The 18,913-nt window shown below is 36.6% G+C and overlaps 1 protein-coding gene across 1 annotated transcript in view; it reads right to left on the bottom strand.

The window, feature by feature from the left end:
* Nucleotides 1-12,634: 12,634 nt before the first annotated feature.
* The window catches only part of gbe1b (glucan (1,4-alpha-), branching enzyme 1b), a 188,468-nt gene continuing 182,189 nt past the window's right edge, over nt 12,635-18,913 (bottom strand). The window contains exon 16 of the mRNA XM_067450980.1: nt 12,635-14,129. Within this exon, the coding sequence (XP_067307081.1) occupies nt 14,067-14,129 (63 nt within the window). The 3' untranslated portion in view covers nt 12,635-14,066. The remainder of the gene's footprint in view (nt 14,130-18,913) is intronic.

The raw sequence follows: 18,913 nt of genomic DNA, 5'->3' as shown, positions 1-18,913 counted from the left end.
CTTGCTGCTCCCTTATTCTTGCAAATTTGTTCAAAGAAACCTTTGATGATAGTTTGATATACACAGAGTTTGACATTGGAAAAAGGCTCCCCAAAATATGCACCTCATCCAAACTCAATATCTGTAGGCTGACTCACAAATAACACAGGGTTCCTTTGTTGTAAGCAACTGTGGACTTAGAAGCATGTTCTGAGAGGGATTCTAGTGTGTTCAGAGAAATAAACAACTTTCAAAATGCACAGAGACTGAAAACATTCAAAAAAGTGGAGCTAAAGTTAAGAAAAATCACTATGCATTAGTGTTGGGATTTTTTCAATGACTCTTTTCCGCAGGCTACATCAATACTCCAGTAGGCTGCAGCAACTGTCTTTATGAGTCGCTTGAAACTTCCACTAACTTTCACTATTCATACAAAAAAAAAAAGGTATTTGAGGCCGTCTTCATCGTGTTCTGGATATATATCTCATATAGCCTACTGTACAACAGCTGCTTTTTATCACTTAACTACAAGCATGTTGTAATTGTTGTCCCATCGGGTAATCAAAAGTTCTACACAATTGCTGTTGTAAACAATTAGGCAAAGTGCAAAGACAGAACGTGTGGGTATTGAGACAGTCCCATAAATTCTTTCAGGAACACTACAGTACACAACAATTTCTCTCGACTCTGGTTTCAGTGATATTTTCATTCATCAAGAAGTTAACTGTGAACCAGTTTCAAGTCATTGAAGCTTCAAAGTGCCATTTTAATTCTTCTTGTCACAGCAGTTACATGCCCTCTGTTGCTACTTCATTCTGTACATGCTTAATGATCATATATTTTGATAAAACACTGGATGGATATTACAAACATTATGCAGCCTATTGTGTGTGTGTATATATATATGTTGCACATTGTTTACTGATGCATTTACTTATTATACTGCAGTGTTGGGGAAAGTTACTTTTAAAAGTAATGTGTTAAAATATTGTGTTACTCCCTAAAAGTATAGGTTACTTTATATATAAAGTAATGATTAACTAGGTTACTTCTTTCTCACCTGGCTGAAAAACACCTGCAAAAAAGAAGTCAAAAAAGAACACACTCAAAATACATAACTCATGCCTCAGGAGTTTTTACATGCATTTCTTTTTTTCTTCTTTTTTCATCAAGTTTTAATGTTGTTATGTTTATGAGGTGTTTTTAATATGCTTTAAGACAAACCATGTGCAAATGCATAAGTCATCACCATTGCGGAGTATTTTCCCCTTAAAGCTGCAGTTTATCAAAGACACTCTGAAAAACATGGTTTAAAACTGCCTTGTTCCCTACCCTTACAAACATTTAACCAATCACGTGGATGTGTGCTTTTCTCCACTGACTTTCTGTGATGTTCAAAGCGTTTCTAAGGATGTTGAATTTTTAGAAGGCAGCTGTCTCCCTCTGAGATGGTGAACCGGAACATGATGATTAGCTGTTTGATAACGTAGTCTAGCCAAAGGCTAATCATATCAATTACCGCTATGTGTATGATGCTGTAGAGAGCGAATCTTCCAACACTTCACCATTCTGATACATCGACTTAGACAACTCTGTATAATTCAGTCTTCCTCTGATTCTTATGAGTCAGTCTCTGTTCAGTTTTCTTCTCAAAGTATATGGCTGAATTAAACCAATATTTACACTGGTGTGTTTAGCGTTTACTACAGTTGACCGAGTGGATCAGTCTCAGCTGGTGTGAGTGCAGGCAGAGACTAATTTGCAACTAAAATGTAGTGCATTACTTTTTAAAAAGTTACTCAAATTAATGTAAAAACAATAGCTGGTTTGAATGACTTGCTTGTGATCAGTGTGATCAGAATGTCCAGAAGGTTCAGAACTCGTGAAAATGTTAAAAACACAGGTGGATTAAATGATGGTCATAATAACTTAAAATGAACAAGGACAGGAACATTGAATTTTGGTTAAAAAAAGGCTAGCTGCTCTTAGAAAAAAGGTAAAAAGCTGTTTCTGGGGCAGTACCCTTTCCAAAGGTACTTTTACCTAAAAAGTGTACCTCAAAGGTGCTTATTACCAAATTGTACTATTACCTAAATAATGCATATTAGAACCTTTTTAAAGGGTGCCATCTCAGTGACACATTTAGTACCATTCTATTCTGAGAGATCAGAATAATCATGCATAATTCATAACGCGTTCATACACGCACACCCCAACATTATACACTGTCTAAAAAGTGTTATTCTGTGCATTTAATGTGAGCATTCTTGAATATGGCATAAGAATGTGACATTTCAAGCTAAATGAAACTGGTCATATAGCCTACAACAAGATGCATAACACATTATTATTAATATTTTGTATTGTTTTGCATTTAAAGAGACAGTTAGCCCCCCCCCCCCCCCAAAAAAAGTAATAATTTACTTACCCTCGAGTTATGTCTGCTGAACACAAAATATATTTTTATTTAAAAAATAAATAAATTGTGAACTATCCCAGGGCAGTGGAATGAAAAACGGCAGGTTTTTATTTTGAACGTTTAACTTTAGCACTGCAACACCATGATGCGTGAAACTCTGCAAAAGATGGGACACGCTACTGCAAATAACAATCACGCCTTCCATCATGTTCACAAAGAAAAACAACTTAAAAGTAACAAAGGGGATATTGTTAAAATGAGTTGGAAACCTCGTCACAGACACATGCATCTCTATTGTCCTGTGTGCAAAATACAAGTAGCCTACAACAGAACCAAACATCGAAAATGTTCAGGCCTATTTATTATGTCAATTTGATTTATTTTAATATTATTAGCATCACATCACTGTTTGGTCTTAATATCAATGATTTAAAAATAAAGTCCCAAAATCGAGCAATTCTACTTGAATAATTCATTTACATAATATACATATACACTACCAGTCAAACGTTTGACAATGGTACATTTTTTCAATGTTTTTAAAGAAGTCTTTTCTGCTCACCAAGGCTGCATTCATGTTAAAAGAAAAACTGTAATATTGTGAAATATTAAAATGTAAAATAACTTTTTTTCTACGTGACTCTTAAGACTGGAGTAATGATGCTGATGAACCTTCAGCTTTGAATCACAGACATAAATGGTATTTTAAAATATATTCAAATAGAAAAGAGTTATTATGAATTGTAAAAATATATTTAAATTAATACTGTTTTTGCTGTATTTTGGATCAAATAAATGCAGGCTTGATGAGTATTAGAGTGTTCTTTTTTTCTATAGTAGTATAGTAATAGTAATGTTTTCAAACTTTATTTTATTCTCTTCTATTGTTATCTTTTTGTTTATATTTTATAATAATTATCATTGTACAGATTCAAATAATACAGTTTACAACATTTTACCAGTAAATCCAGGGTGGTGAGATACTCCTACCACTAGGTGGAAGCATTATTCCACAAACTCTGAGTACAACAGCAATGCAGCGAACAGAGAAAGAACAGTGCGTTATTCACAGTTCCCCTTCTGAATATGAGGACAAACCACAGCCAGTGTCCCTCATAGATTCTTTGAGAATGGCGTGCAACATCTGAATAACACTTGATTCATTTGAAACTAATGAAGGAACAACAGGCCCGTATTAAGAACACATATAGCAAGAGCCTATTTGTATGGGGCTATAGCAATCCCACCTATTATTATTGGTGTTTTCTACAGCAATTATTATTATATAAAAAATAATAATAATAAAAAAAATCATATATTTAACACTAGTAGATACAATGTAGTGTATCTCTCTATATAAAATACATTCCAGGCTAACACTTACTAAATGTTTGTAATATCCATAACACTTAATAAATGCTTACTTTAAATAGTTTTATTTTGTTTTAATAAACTATTTAAACTGAACCTACATAGAAGTAAAAAATAGTTATCATAGTTTTTATTTATTTATAGAATTCACAGGTAAAAACCAAGCTCCTCATCACCATGGTTTTATGGTTTCTATAGGCTAACAACAACAACAATAATAGCTACTAATAATAAACTATGGTATAAAGAAAAAACACCTTAAACACTATAAAAGGTCTCTAACAGTTACTTGTTTCCCCTTATTTTACCCATATAATGCAACGCTAAAAATATTAGCAATTTCATATTTCTACATCTTTATAACAGCATGGTTATTTTTAGTGGTGCTGCTGAGTGTATGGCTATTGCAAATCTTTATATTTTTGTGTACAGTTTACCTCCATACTTCGGTTTACATGGAGCTATTTCATCTGGTTTCAGTTAGCTTCACCACACCACAGAGCCTTCAATGTCCAAATATCATGTTGTGCTCGATGAGAGGGCCCGGCTTGTAATCTCTGCTCTAATTCACCCCAAAGGTGTTCCATCGAGTTGTCATGTTGGAACAAGAAGAGGCCATCTCAAAACTGTTCATACAAAGTTGGGAGCATGAAATTGTCCAGAATGTCTTGGTATGCTGAAACATTAAGAGATCCTTTCACTAGAACTAAAAGAGCAAGCCCAAACCCTGAAAAACACCAAACTTTACACTTGGCACAATGCAGTGAGGCAAGTACCGTTCTCCTTGCAACCTCCAAACCCAGACTCGTCCATCAGATTGACAGATAGAGAAGTGTGATTCATCACTATAGAGAACACGCCTCCACTGCTCTAGAGTCCAGTGGAGGCATGTTTTACATCCCACGCTTTGCATTGCACTTGGTGACGTACGGCATGGATGCAGCTGCTCGGCCATGGAAACTCATTCAACGAAGATATACGCACTGTTCTTGAGCTAATCTGAAGTCCACTCAAAGTTTGGAGATCTATTGACTATTCAGAAAGTTGGTGACTTCTGCACACTGTTCGCCTCAGCGTGTGCTGACCCCACTGATTTTACGTGACCTACCACTTGGCTGAGTTGCTGTTGTTCCCAATTGCTTCCCATTTGTTATAATACCACTAACAGTTGACTGTGGAATATTCAGTAGAGAGGACATTTCATGAATTGGACTTATTGCACAGGTTGCAACCTATCACGGCACCACACTTGAATTCACTGAGCTCCTGAGAGCGAATGTTTGTAGAAGCAGTCTGCATAGGTGCTTGATTTTACAGCTGTGGTCATGGAAGTGATTGGAACACCTAAATTTTAATGATTTGGAATTATGCATAACATACTACTGTAGTAAGTACATTGTAGTAATCACCTTAAAATAAAGTGTTAACCAATCCAAAAACTTTGGATTGGGTAACACTTAAATAACACATTAAATGACAGTACAACCCACTGAAGAGATATCTATCCCTCAGGTAGGCTAATAATAGGGTCTATAGCAGTTTAATCGTTTGGCTTTTGAACGGTTTCCCAGGTGCTCCACTAAAAAAAAGCACTTAATATGGCGTGGCAGGGTTTTGGTGATTGGCGCATCGGGAAAAGTTTAGGTGCTCCCGATGGCCAGTCAAACTACTCCACAGCCAATCACGGGCCCCCTAGCTCAGGCCTATTGGTAATGCAGCCCAGGGGAAGAGAAGCTCTGAAAAAACCCAAGTGAAATTTCATTAGTAGTGCCATTTGCTGGCTCATCAGTGAGATAATGCAAGTTTATCTGACTCGAGGAAATGGAAGATAGATGCAGCGCACATCTCTCTGTACTACATTAAAGGCCAAACATATATCACACAAGTGTCAATGATGGAGGATGATTTACGTGGTGCATCAGTAAGTGGGGACCGAAGAGCAGATGAAGGAGAGCAAAAAATGGAGGAAGAATAATAAGCATAAAAAGAAGCCATTGTCCACATATTCATGACCTTGTGGGGGAGTCTGAGGTCGCAGCTTTCTTCAGCCGCTCTTGGATTCCACACAGTCACAGAGGTGATTAATGACGAACAGACGACTTGATTAGCTAAAAAGACGAGAGAAACAAAGCAGTCCCAGCGCTCCTGTTGACTCCCCCCATTTAGATTAACACATTCAATTCAAGAACTCTAATGAAAATGCCATTGGTCAGGATGAAAGGTACGATTAAGCACAACGTGCTCCTTCAAATTCACAATGGTCCTTGTGGAAGAGGCAGATATTTATGCAAAGTAGCCCTCAAAGCTTTTAGCAACACAGAGAGTGATTTTAAGCCCTTTTGGTGTTACATAAAGGTAAACGAGGTGTTCGGAACTCGTGTTGAACTGATGGGGTTGGAATATGAATGTTTTCTTGTGCTCAGCCCACCAATATAAAACTGACCATATGGTTGGGCAGTTAAAATAGGGCACTTTGCAACGGAAAGTGATCGGACGTCTTTACACTATGGAAACCAGTTCCTGCCTCAGAGTAAAGGGAAAGAAAGTAACTTTATATCTCATATCTGCATTTTTTTTCACACCCCAGTTGACCAGATTGCAGTACACAGGTCATAAAATGAAAACCTTTGTTGTGCATGCGCTTTAGGAATACAAACAGTATTTTGCACAGATGCTGCCTATATGTCTACTAATAGAGGTGGGATAGTACTGTGTGTGTGCACCACTGAGTTTATTGATACAGACAAGCAGAAGTGCTAATAAACAAAATATTACTACTGGTTTATTACAGTTGATGTGCTGAGCTGGATTCTGAAGTCAGGGTGGTTGTGTTCCAGTTAAAAGTTTCTGGGAACTAGGACTTTCCCACTTCCGATGACAAATGAAATAGTTATATCTCCCAGTGTGACTTTATATCTCACATAGTGACTGTTTCTCGTAATTGGGACTTTATATCTCTCAGAGTGACTTTATATCTTTCATTGTGACTATATTTTGCGACTGTGACTTTTTGTCTCATATTCGTTTCATATCTAACATTGTGACTGTTTCTCATAATTTAGACCATCTCAGAATGACTTTCAATGTGACTTTATATTTAGCTGTTTCTCATATTTGTGTTAGCTCGCACTGACTGCTTCTCGTAATTGAGACTTTATCTCTCGCAGTGTGAATAAATATTTTGCAACTGTAACTGCTTCTTATATTTGTGATTTTGTATCTCACAATTAAGATGGTTTCTGCTAATTAAAACTTTTTATCTCACCATGTGGCTTAATCTCTGAATGTGCTTATATATCACAATTGTGACTCATATTTATGTTATCTCATAATCGCTGTCAGTATTGGGGAATGTTACTTTTAAAATTAATGAGTTACAATAGAGAGTATGCACGTGACATCACCATCGACCAAAGTGAGTGGCAGCATTGGTTGTCAGAGTGAGTGCTGCTGCTGCTGCAAAAAAACCACAGAACACATCTAAAACTGGAAAAAGCTTTGAGATTGACTGTACAAATAGGTTTGACAAGAAACCTAAGGTAGGCCTTTATTTTTAAAGACTGCTGAAAGCTACAGAAGACAGAAGCAAATGGATGGAATTCACAGAAACATCTAGACTCCAGGCAGCGAAAAGTGGATTTTCATACCCTATGAATTGTTGTTATATATTGTATTAAGAACTCATCAATTAAATTTTTACCATCTTATATTGAGGATAATAGGATGTTTTTAAATAAACACTGACATAAACTACCGGTACAAAAGTTTCAGGGCTGGAAGATATACAACATTGATATTATATATATATATATATATATATATATATATATATATATATATATATATATATATATATATATATATATATATATATATACAACTTATTAAGTGATCACCCAGATTTAGATTTACATATTGTATTTATATAAAAGTGTTTACAGGCAAATCTGCTTAATTTATATCACCAGCGTCAAAATCAAGCACATGGAAACACGATGCCTGAATGTCAATAGCCATAGATCACTGGATATTTGGTAAGTTGTAAGGTATACTATATTAATTCCAACCTATAGTTTAAACTGATAATTGTTTGTTTTACTGCCGTTTTTGCAGTTTCCCCTAATCAAGCCACTCTTTTGCCACTCTGTATTGCATCACTCCTTAAAGGGTTAGATCTAGCCTGACGTGGTCATACTCAATTATAGTCAGAATATGAGTCTGAAACTGCTCCATTGGGTTGTGATTATGGGGCGTGTTTCAACCGAACCAGGAAAGACATCCATTGGATAGACCTACAACCAATCAGAGCAACGAAGCGACGCATTGTCAAACATCAACAGAACTCAGCTGCACTGTATTGCCAAGTCCTCGTTTTTTTCCACGGGTTTTTTTTCTATGTCCGCGGGTTGAAGCGACTAATATGTGATATAAAGACCAATGAGTGTGAATTTTAGCAGGCAACCTTGCCAAAATAACACACATTTTACCCCCCAAACGCCATTTTTTCAATACCATCAAACCCCCCTCCCCCGAGAAGCTATTGTTTAGGGCTAGTAGTTGGCGGATTTTGTTGTAAAAACTTGGAATAAACGATCTTAGCCGGTGTTGTAAAAAAATAAAATAATTTAATGATACACAAAGTACTTACCCAAGATGATCATTTTTGAGAGAAATTGTGAAGGTGAATGCATATACAAACAAGCTCTCCGTTTAGGATTCAAACAAATATAATCCAAGCCCCTTTGATGACATGGATGATTACGTTACTGTTGATCATCTGTCCGTCATCGTCTAAAGCCTGTCCTGATGATTTCATTGGTCTGAACAGTTTCTGTTCGGAGATAATTACTCCTCTATGGAGTGATGCCAGACCGGGGCTTAGCCGGGGCTAAGTTCAGCTGGCATCCAGGCTAGGTTAGTTCACCCAAAAATGAAAATTCTGTCAATAATTACTTACCCTAATGTCGTTCGACACCCGTAAGACCTCTGTTCATCTTCGGAACACAAATGAAGATATTTTTTTATGAAATCCAATGGCTCGGAAAGGCTTTCATTGACACCAATGTCATTTCCTCTCTCAAGACCCATAAAAGGCACTAAAGATGTCGTTACAAAGCCCATCTCACTACAGTGGCTCTACAATAATTTTATGAAGAGATGAGAATATTTTTGTGCGCAAAAACAACAACTAAATAACGACTTATATAGTGATGGGCCGATTTCAAAACAAAGTTTCGAACCATTATTAATCAGTGTATTGGTTCATTATTCGGATCACCAGGGTCACATGATTTCAGCAGTTTGGCAGATTGACTCGCGATCCGAATCATGAATCAGTACACTGATTCATAACGGTTCGAAACTTTTTTGTGCATGGCGATTTATGTTAACATAAATTTTTCTTACCTAGGCTGGGCTTGCCCAAAAATAGAACAAAAGTTTCTCTAAAGTCTCTTTAACACCAAAGGCCAGATTTACTAACAGCTTGCGTCAGTGTAAACACTCTTTTTTTTGTGTTAAAAACTACTGTGAGGATTTACTAAAGACATGCAGTGAAAATTTTGCTGTGAAAAGACATGGACAGAGTTATTTTTGTGTCTGACATTAATTCACATGCATTTGTAGGAGTTTCCCTTTCAGACGTAAAATGAATGGCAGGAGAGTATTTGCTAAGGTTTTGCGCTGGTCAATTTACTGGTGTTTGCGGCATTATTTACTGCCCAAAAAAGCATGTCTAAGACACACTAGCAATAAAAAAAGTAATAAAAAAAAATGTGCAAGTGAGACATGCTCACACATTTAGTCTAGAACTACAATAACCAGCATGGATATGCAGCGCACACAACGCCTCTGCACTTACTTCTGATTTCTTTCAACATGGGGATGAGAAAGCTGTCACTTAATAAATGGAAAAACAAATGTAACTTATAACAAATGTAAGCTAAATCACCCTGTAGCCCAAGACTGGTTTCCCACTGAAGCTAAGCAGGGTTGAGCCTGGTCAGTACCTGGATAAGAGACCAACTTGGAAAACCAGGTAGCTGCTGGTAGAGGTGTTAGTGAGGCCAGCAGGAGGTGCTCACCTTGTGGTCTGTGTGGGTCCTAACACCCCAGTATACTGATGGGGACACACTATACTATCAAAGAGCTCCGTCCTACAGATGAGACGTTAAACTAAGGTCCCGACTCTATGCGGTCGTTAAAAATCCCAGGATGTCCTTCGATAAAGAGTAGGAGTGTAACCCCGGCATCCTGGCCAAATTTGCCCATTGGCCCCTGTCCATCATGGCCTCCTAATAATCCCCATATCCTGATTGGCTTCATCATTCTGTCTCCTCTCCACCAATCAGCTGGTGTGTGGTGGGCGTTCTGGCGCAATATGGCTGCCGTCGCATCATCCAGGTGGATGCTGCACATTGGTGGTGGTTGAGGAGATGCCCCCTTCTATGTAAAGCACTTTGAGTGCCTAGAAAAGTGCTATATAAATGTAACAAATTATTATTATTATTATTATTATTAATGCGTTAACACTGCTTGTGACTCTGTTCCTTATATTTGTGTATGTCTTTTAGTGACTTTAAATCTTTCAATTGTGACATTATTTCTCATATTTTTGACTTTATGTCTCAAAATGTGACAACTTTCCCCCTCATATACTGTTAATTTATATCTCGCAGTGTGAATATATCTCACATTTGCCACTTCGTTTCTCACCACTGGGGCTTTCTAATTTAATACCTCACAACTGCAAATGTATTTCTCATAACTGGGACTGTATCCCTCACAATGTGACTCTTGAAAATAGATGAACCTCACTTGATGAACTTCACTAAGTCAACATTAAACTGACTTCAGCTGAATAAGAATAACTTTATCTCACAATTACATTTTATACTTTAGCTGAAAATGGGTTTCCATAGTTTACCACAAGAAATACTTCTCAAAATAAACATGCACTGGAGATTTACATAACACTTTTATAGAGTAAGCTATCAAAGACCTTGAATAAGTATATCAATGTGTGAGGATGTGGTTTGTTGTCTGTTTTCGAGCACTTTAGAGACTTGATCTGTTAATCTCAGTGATAAAGATGTCACTGTCACTAGACAAAGCCTTTTTAAACATCTCTATATACAATCACTGCATTAAGCCTGACAAGCTTTCAGGGCAAATTTGCCTGCGATCAATGGCTGTGAAAACACAAATTTCCAGACTAACAGGCAAATATCTACCTTAGAAGCACTACATCTTAAAATAGAAGGGATAGTTCTGCACCTGGCTTCTGATTGGTCAATTACTGAGCCCCTAAAGCAGGACCTGCTCCTGGAGGGCCACTGTCCTGCAGAGTTTAGCGCCAACTTGCCTCAACACACCTGCCTGGGAGATTCTAGTATGCCTCGTAACACTCTGATCAGCTGGTTTAGGTGTGTTTAATTGGGGTTGGAGCTGAACTCTCCAGGACCTCTGGCCCAGAGATTGTCTTATTATAGGGAGATGAGAGGGTCTGTAACTCTTAGCATTGGAGAAAGCGTAACAGCTAACTTGGAGCACGTGCTGCACCTCTCAGCTTTCGTGTGACGTCAGTGACCGCCGTGCAAAGTTTTTGACAGTCAGTTACAGTTTTCTTGTGGATTAGCACTATTATTTTTAACGTCCATTGGCAAGTTGTTTAAATAGCAAATCCACTCACGCCCATCAGGTGCATTGTTGGCGAGTTGCTATTATGAGGCAACTGAAATCTACTGCACCACTGACCAACAAAAACCTGGTCTAAAGTCAATAGCGCAATATTTTTTTGTGTTATTTAAAGGGTGCATTAGTAATATGCGCCTATTTGCGGGTGCACAACGCGCATCTGATAATAGGATTCCTCTCTGACAAAGCGTTCAGGTCCTTTCGCTCACAAATTCCATCATGTAAATAGCAAATCCTCCATGGTGCAAGCGCAACTGGCTTTTAAAGGGAATGGGAGATGAGACTCTGGTTTATTGAACGTCATGCTCAAAACACACCCCTGACTCATTAAGAGAATAGGGACAACCCTTTTAGACCATGCACATGGCGCACCAACCATCCGTTGTTAAACTAGCAAAAGTGAATTCAGACACGTAAGTGCACCTGCGCCATGTGCTTCAGACCATGTAAAGAATAATTGTGATGGATAAAAAAAATATGAGATGGGAGAAGTACAGCTAGTGATTCAGTCTTGATAAAATATTATACCTGCTTCAAGATATATTCGAGAAATAGAAAACATATACTAATTTTAATGAGGGAATGATATACTCATCCCATGAAAAAATTGCAAATTGAATACTGTGTAACTGAATCAACAATAACTATACTTGACTAATTAATTGTAAAGGAAGATTGACTCGATAATGTGAAATATTTTTGTGGTCATCCTTGAGCTAGTTTGACAGCAAATTAAAATGATAATTAAAATGTGATTGAATGTGATTGTATTTCCAAAACTCAGTTGAGCTAGACTGGGTAAACCCAGCCTGATCTACCAGCGATTTGATCTGGAAACCTTAACATTAATTTCTACTGCTTCTGATACACTTTTGCGGTAACCAATCACAGACTGGCTTATCCACCTGGCACGCTACTGGCAGGTTTAACATGACGACGGATAGAGAAGATCGGTTGTTGCCCGTTGATCACGCCTCTTATGCTCTGATTGGTTGAAGGACTATCCAATTGCATACAGAGTTATTTGAATAATGCTCGCTTATCATGCCTCTTGTGCAGTAGAAAATACAGAGCAGACACCCCAGACCAACGTTCAATCTTAAAATGAGCTTAGTCTGGTGATAGACAGAAACAGTTAAGCTCTATAGAGCAAGAAACCAGCCGTCCTGCTTTCATTCTAGAAGTGCTTTATTTCAGTTAATAACGCTTTCACACAAACAGCACAGTGTTTAACATTGCACACAAACATATGTTGACCATCACAAGGACCTTCCAAACCTTTGTATTTGACTGCTTTTAATGCTTTTGTGTTTCAATTTCCATAAATATATTCACCTCAATGCGACATTAACTGCTGTATTTTTGAAATGACAAAAATCGTGTAGACTAAGCAGTCAGGACTAAACTTTATTCAAGATGTTATCTATAAAGCCATTTCTCAGTATAACAGATTATGCTACAAATTATTGCACATCTATGCAAGCATCAAATTCATTAAGGGCAATTTTAGATTCTTTGAACCACAAAACAAGACAGGGCAAAATGAGCAACAAATGTCTCCTGTGACGCTTTTATGAGAGAAGATTCGGGATTATAATAAAGATGATGATAATTCTGATCTATTTCTGCACATAGACTTACTTTTGGATCTCTAGCAGGGCTACAAAAGCTCTGGTCAGTGAAGATAAACTGGAAAGTATATTCTAAAACATGAACTTTGGTCAGTGAATTAGAACATTCTCTGAGCTGCACGACTGTCGACCTGAAAATTAGGTATTTAATTATTTTAAGCACAAGTTATATTATGTAACTCTGTATTATTACAGCTTTTTATATTTAAAATTACGAGAAATTGAAAAAGAATTAATGGCACTGAACAACAGTCAGAACTCATAACTTAGATTTGATGACTTACACAGAGTTATGTATTAAAAATATATAATTCAACAGAGCTCAGCACAAAACTGACATGTAATCAATACATCTTTCTTGAATGATATTTGTGAACTTGGATGAATCAATACATGGTGCACATACATATTTATACAGAACTTAAATCACTGACACAGAATGTCAAAAAGTGCTTGAGTCAAATTCAAATTAAATGGCAGACAGATCACACTTAATCTAAATTATTTATATTTACTTTTCACAATAATTAACGGTATTACAAATACAGTGCTGACATATATTGCTTATAATACTGGCCACAGTCAAATTATCACAAAGTGATTATTAACTTCAACATTATTTACTGTTGAATAGTAATTTTACGCATAACCACAACTAACCACAGCAAGGTCTTTATGACGCAATTAAACCTAGGCATTTGGAAAAAAATAATTCTGTTTGTATTTCCATTTACAGAAAAATGTGGGGTCAGGAGAATATTGAAGAATTATATGATCATTTTTAATGTCAGAACAATGACAAAAAATAGGTACTTGAACAGAAATTCCATAACATCTTGTACTCGATTGAGTTTGCTGGCAGTTCACAGGGAAAATGTGTGGCTTCTAAAGGATGATGGCAAACACGCTATGAATGGAGGTAGGTTGAAGCGTGCTGGCTTTCCATCTTGCGGTGAATCGCTGATTGTGTTTCAGTAGCAGTAATCGATTTCCTCGTTGGCCAGAACAATAGCGGTTCTGCAGGGAATGTAAACCTGGAGTGGAACAGCCGAAGACAGAAAGAGATCAAAGGGACTCAGCATTTGTTTGAGGCAGTGTAGCACATTTTGAAACAATGAATAACATAAAAAAGTGTCAATGTCTAAAGCACTGTGGAATGTGAAAAAGTTTCAAGTGAAAGTTAGACCACAGCTATGACTAGGTGTAATCGGTATGCATTTTTTTACATTCATGAGGCAGAAATATGCAGAATGAATGTGATTATGGAAAAAATTCAGTGCCTAAGTGTTTAATAAATGCGATGTGCGGGGTTATTATCATCAAGCTAATTCAATACAAAAATAACTCACTATGGGAAGATTTATTGACTCAAATCGCGGAAATGACAAAGATATGCACTCTCTGAGCGTTTATTTGTCATTTTAACAGTTTGGAAAACAGCTTAAAAGTGAACTTTAAAGATTTCTTATCCTGTTGTGCCCTCTAGGCCATGGCCAGCAACTAGTAGGCGTCAAGTTTAAAAAGTCATGGCAGAGCATTATAATCCACTAGTCTGTGCAAACCCTTAATGCAAGCATACAAATGCTTATACAATGTTAAGTTTGATGTTGAAAGAGCCGTTCTGCACTGTAGTGGCAATGTGTCATGCAAAGAAAAATGGATTCAATCAAACTATATTCTATATAGCATATATCCTTTGCAAAATAGAAAAACTTCAACACCCATAATGCACTGGGCATGTTGCTGTTTAAGGCCACTCCCACCAGTCTGCTGTGGATGCGCTTGACCAAATACTTGAGTCAAATACCTCTTTGCTTTAGTAGGAAATACTTCTAAGCAAACTTTTAGCCACAGTGGTCTCAACTTGTATTGTTGCAAGAATACAAAGAGTAAACGTTTGGTGGGAATGAGTTTCAGTTTTCAGTAAAGGATCAATTGCATTGTAGCTAGTGACTAAAGGCTGCAAATTTTTTTAAGTTAATTGGGAAGATAAGGAACAGAGAGCAGAGCACCTTTCACCCAACCTCCCGACGCAAAACGCTGCCACATGCCAGTAAGAAAGATGTTGTCATAGTATTTTTTAAATCATAATACTTTTTAAAGAGAAGACAAAATATGATAGATTGTAAGTGATAAACCTTCCCTTACAATAACTGTTCTGTTAATAACCATCTGTCCCTGGACGGGGACACAAATATGCAAAAGTATAATCAGTAGTTTTCACAAAAGCCCTGCATTGCAAAAAAACTCTTACTTAGTATTTTTGTCTTGTTTCTAGTCCAAAAATCAAAAAATTCTTAAAACAACAAGCAAAAGTAATTGTCCTATTTTGGGAAAAATAACTCAAAATTAAGAGTTTTTGCTTAAAATAAGCAAAATAATCTGCCAATGGGGTAAACTAAATAATCTTAATTCAAACAGAAAACAAGAGTATTTTTCTTACCCCATTGGCAGATTATTTTGCTTTATTCCAAAAAAGACAATAATTTGTACTTGTCTAGTAAATGTTTCTTACAGTTTTTCTCAGTCGCTTTGGTACATTTCTCAGATCTGAATTGAAATTCTCAAAACTACCTGTTCAATTCTCACATCAGTGTGTCACTTGTGCACATCAAAAAAGCAGTTTCTCATTTCTTTGAACAAGTTGCAAAAGCTTTGCAAATGATTATGCACAATTCTCTGTTGTTACCTACATTATCAGTTGCTTCTGTCATGTTGATCAAAATGTATTATATTGGGTCTCTATTGAATAGTCTCACCCCCAACAACATTTAGGCACAAGCTCAGAGCAGGTCTTTCCATGCAAAATAGTTGAACAAGTTATCATATGTCAAGCATATATATTTCCACTAGACTTTTTTCAAAATCTGTCCTGAATTGGTAAATATATATATATATATATATATATATATATATATATATATATATATATATATATATATATATATATATATATATATATATATATATATCTACAGCACCGCATGTACAGGTTTTCCTATGTTCACATTTCTTCTTTAGTTTTTTTTGTGTGCTATTTAGTGCTGTCTTTTCATTTCTGTATCTCAATGACATGCTCTGTCAATAAAATACATTACAAACATTAAGAGTGTAAATTTGAATCTTTTCCATTCTCTTGCAATTCCACTCACACATACACTAAGATGTAACTTACAATTGACAATAATTGTCATCAAAACTTTAGCCATAGTTTCTATCAGAACATCCCTCCAAAGTAAACTGGTATATTGACAACATGACTAAACAATTTGACTGTCTTATCCGTACACAATGACACAAGGACTTGTCATTCTGATGGCACTGACATGTTCATTGACACAGATATTTACTTTTGAGAGATGAACGAAGGATTTTGAGCAAGAGAGTGGCCTTTGCAGGTTATCCATGGTGTTTTGCTATTTGTACATTGTTTTGAGAAATGCACTTACTGTTTTGCAAATTGTGAGTTTGATTCGAGAAATGTACCAAAGCGACTGAGAAAACCTGTAATGTAAGAATTTTTTTAAAATATTTTGACTATAAACAAGCCGAACATACTAAGTAAGAAAAGCTTTTTTTGCAGTGTGGAGCTGTCAAAAGTCCACTGGATGGTGTTTTGACTTTTACTGACAAGCCGAGAACGAGTTAACATTGTTCATTTACATATACCACCAACACTGTAAGAATACAAAGTTACACTTTTATTCTAGTGCTCAGAATTATAGTTAAATTGACCTGTTATCGCAACAAGAGCATCATTTAAATTCACATCAACCCTTTTCCTTGTAGGCTGGCCCACCACATGAACCTATCCAACCTCATCCATTCTGCTTCTCCTGCACCAAACCTCTACAGGAATCAGTGAAATGTATGTTCACACTGCAAAAAAAAAAAGACTTCAGCATGCATCCCTGACTCATGTCTGCAGCTCATCGAGCGCCGTTCCTCTGTAAGGAAGCTTCCCCCAGGACTCTCATCTCAGTATCTTCTCCTCCCTCACCCGATGAGAACACCTCAGCTCAGAACATGTTTGCTCACTGCCAATACCTCCACAGCGCCACGGGAGCCGAACAACTCGCCGCCGCAACACTGACAACCATCATCGGTGACTAATTAAACTGAGTCGGTGGGGAGAGGCAGAACCGCTGCGGAGAGAGAGAGATCCAGATGACAGCGAGAGTGAATCACCGCGCCTGCCTAGACAAAAACTACCACCGCGCCGCAGCCGTGTGTCAACAACATTTACTTTCCAGAGCGGTGCAAAACAATGGTGACAAATGGTGGATTAATCACCTAACAAAGAACAGCAGAGGTCTCTAATGTCATTATTACAGCACGCCACACACATGCTGATTATTGCAACCAATGCAATATGAACCTCATTAATAGAATGTGATTACTTCAAATTAGATTCTGGCTTTTGAATATAGATGTGTCTGATTAAATGAGCAGTCAAGAATATGCAATGGGGATAAAAGGTTCGGACTCAAACTTAATTGAGATTTAATTGGTATTAATTGCACTCGGTTTAAAACTAGGGCGCGTGCATAGTTGAGTCAATTACATGATGCTCATTTATTCAAAAATATATTCAAATGCAATTCATACATAGAATCCCTTGAATATTCTACAGTATTTTATGATCATTTCAAAATTAAAATTCATTTTGATTTTTTGAAGGCATAAAGTCTCAAATTTCAGTGTTGAGCTTGATATGTCCTGATATTATAAGGAAGAGAAAACCCTCATTAACAGAAAGAAACTGATGCAAATAGGTTTTGTTAATGCAAAAATAATAATAAACTAGCAGAAAATACAAAACAGGAAATGATATCGGAGATCACACAGACCCTCATCAATGTGTGTCAAGATCATTAGGTCTCTTAAAGGAACACTCCACTTTTTTTATTTTTATAAATAGTCCCCCTTTTTAAATAGTTCCCTAGAGTTAAACTGTTGGGTTTTACCGTTTTCAAATCCATTCAGCCGATCTCCGGATCTGGCGGTAGAAATTTTAGCATAGCTTAGCATAAATCATTAAATCTGATTAGACCGTTAGCATCTCACTCAACAATCTCCAAAGACTTTCAATATTTTTCCTATTTAAAACTTGACTCTTCTGTAGTGACATTGTGTACTAAGACCGACGGAAAATTAAAAGTTGTGATTTTCTAGACCGATAGGGCTCGGAACTATACTCTTATTCATGCGTAATAATCAAGGAACTTTGGTACCATGGGTGCAGCAGGCGCAATGATATTAGGATATTACGCATCAACTGAAAATAGGCTAGCTTTCATCAACCTAACATGACAACCAGCTTGCACAAGGAGCATGCTAGGGACTATTTTCAGGCCCTGTGTAAAACGGTAAAACTCAACAGTTTAAATAATAGGGGAGAAGGAAAAGAATGTTTTTGTTGTGTTCCTATGAAAAGAAAAGAAAGTTGTGTTCCTATGAAAGACCTGTAAAATGTGAAGTGGTATGGTTGTTATTGTTAAGAACTAAAACCATTTGCAATAGTTTTCAGTAATTAAAATAAAGATACAAATAAAGCTACAAATTTAAAATAAAAATAAATTGACCAAGCTAAAAATGACCAAGGAACGCAACAAATATAAAATATCATAAATATAAAAGGCAATTCAAAATATTAATAAATACTATAATAATATGTCAATAATTGTAAAATAACACCAGAAAAATAACTAATAAACAACAACAACCTTAAAGCATTACAGTTCACCAAAATACATTTTGTTAGGTTATAAATTGTACTGCAATAGTTCAAAATGTAACTGGGAAGAATCTTTTTTTC

This window comes from Pseudorasbora parva, chromosome 8 (genome assembly GCF_024679245.1).
Source record: "Pseudorasbora parva isolate DD20220531a chromosome 8, ASM2467924v1, whole genome shotgun sequence".
In the NCBI taxonomy this organism is placed as follows: domain Eukaryota; kingdom Metazoa; phylum Chordata; class Actinopteri; order Cypriniformes; family Gobionidae; genus Pseudorasbora; species Pseudorasbora parva.
Note: the sequence above shows the minus strand (reverse complement) of the source record. Positions and strands in the feature narration are given on the sequence as shown.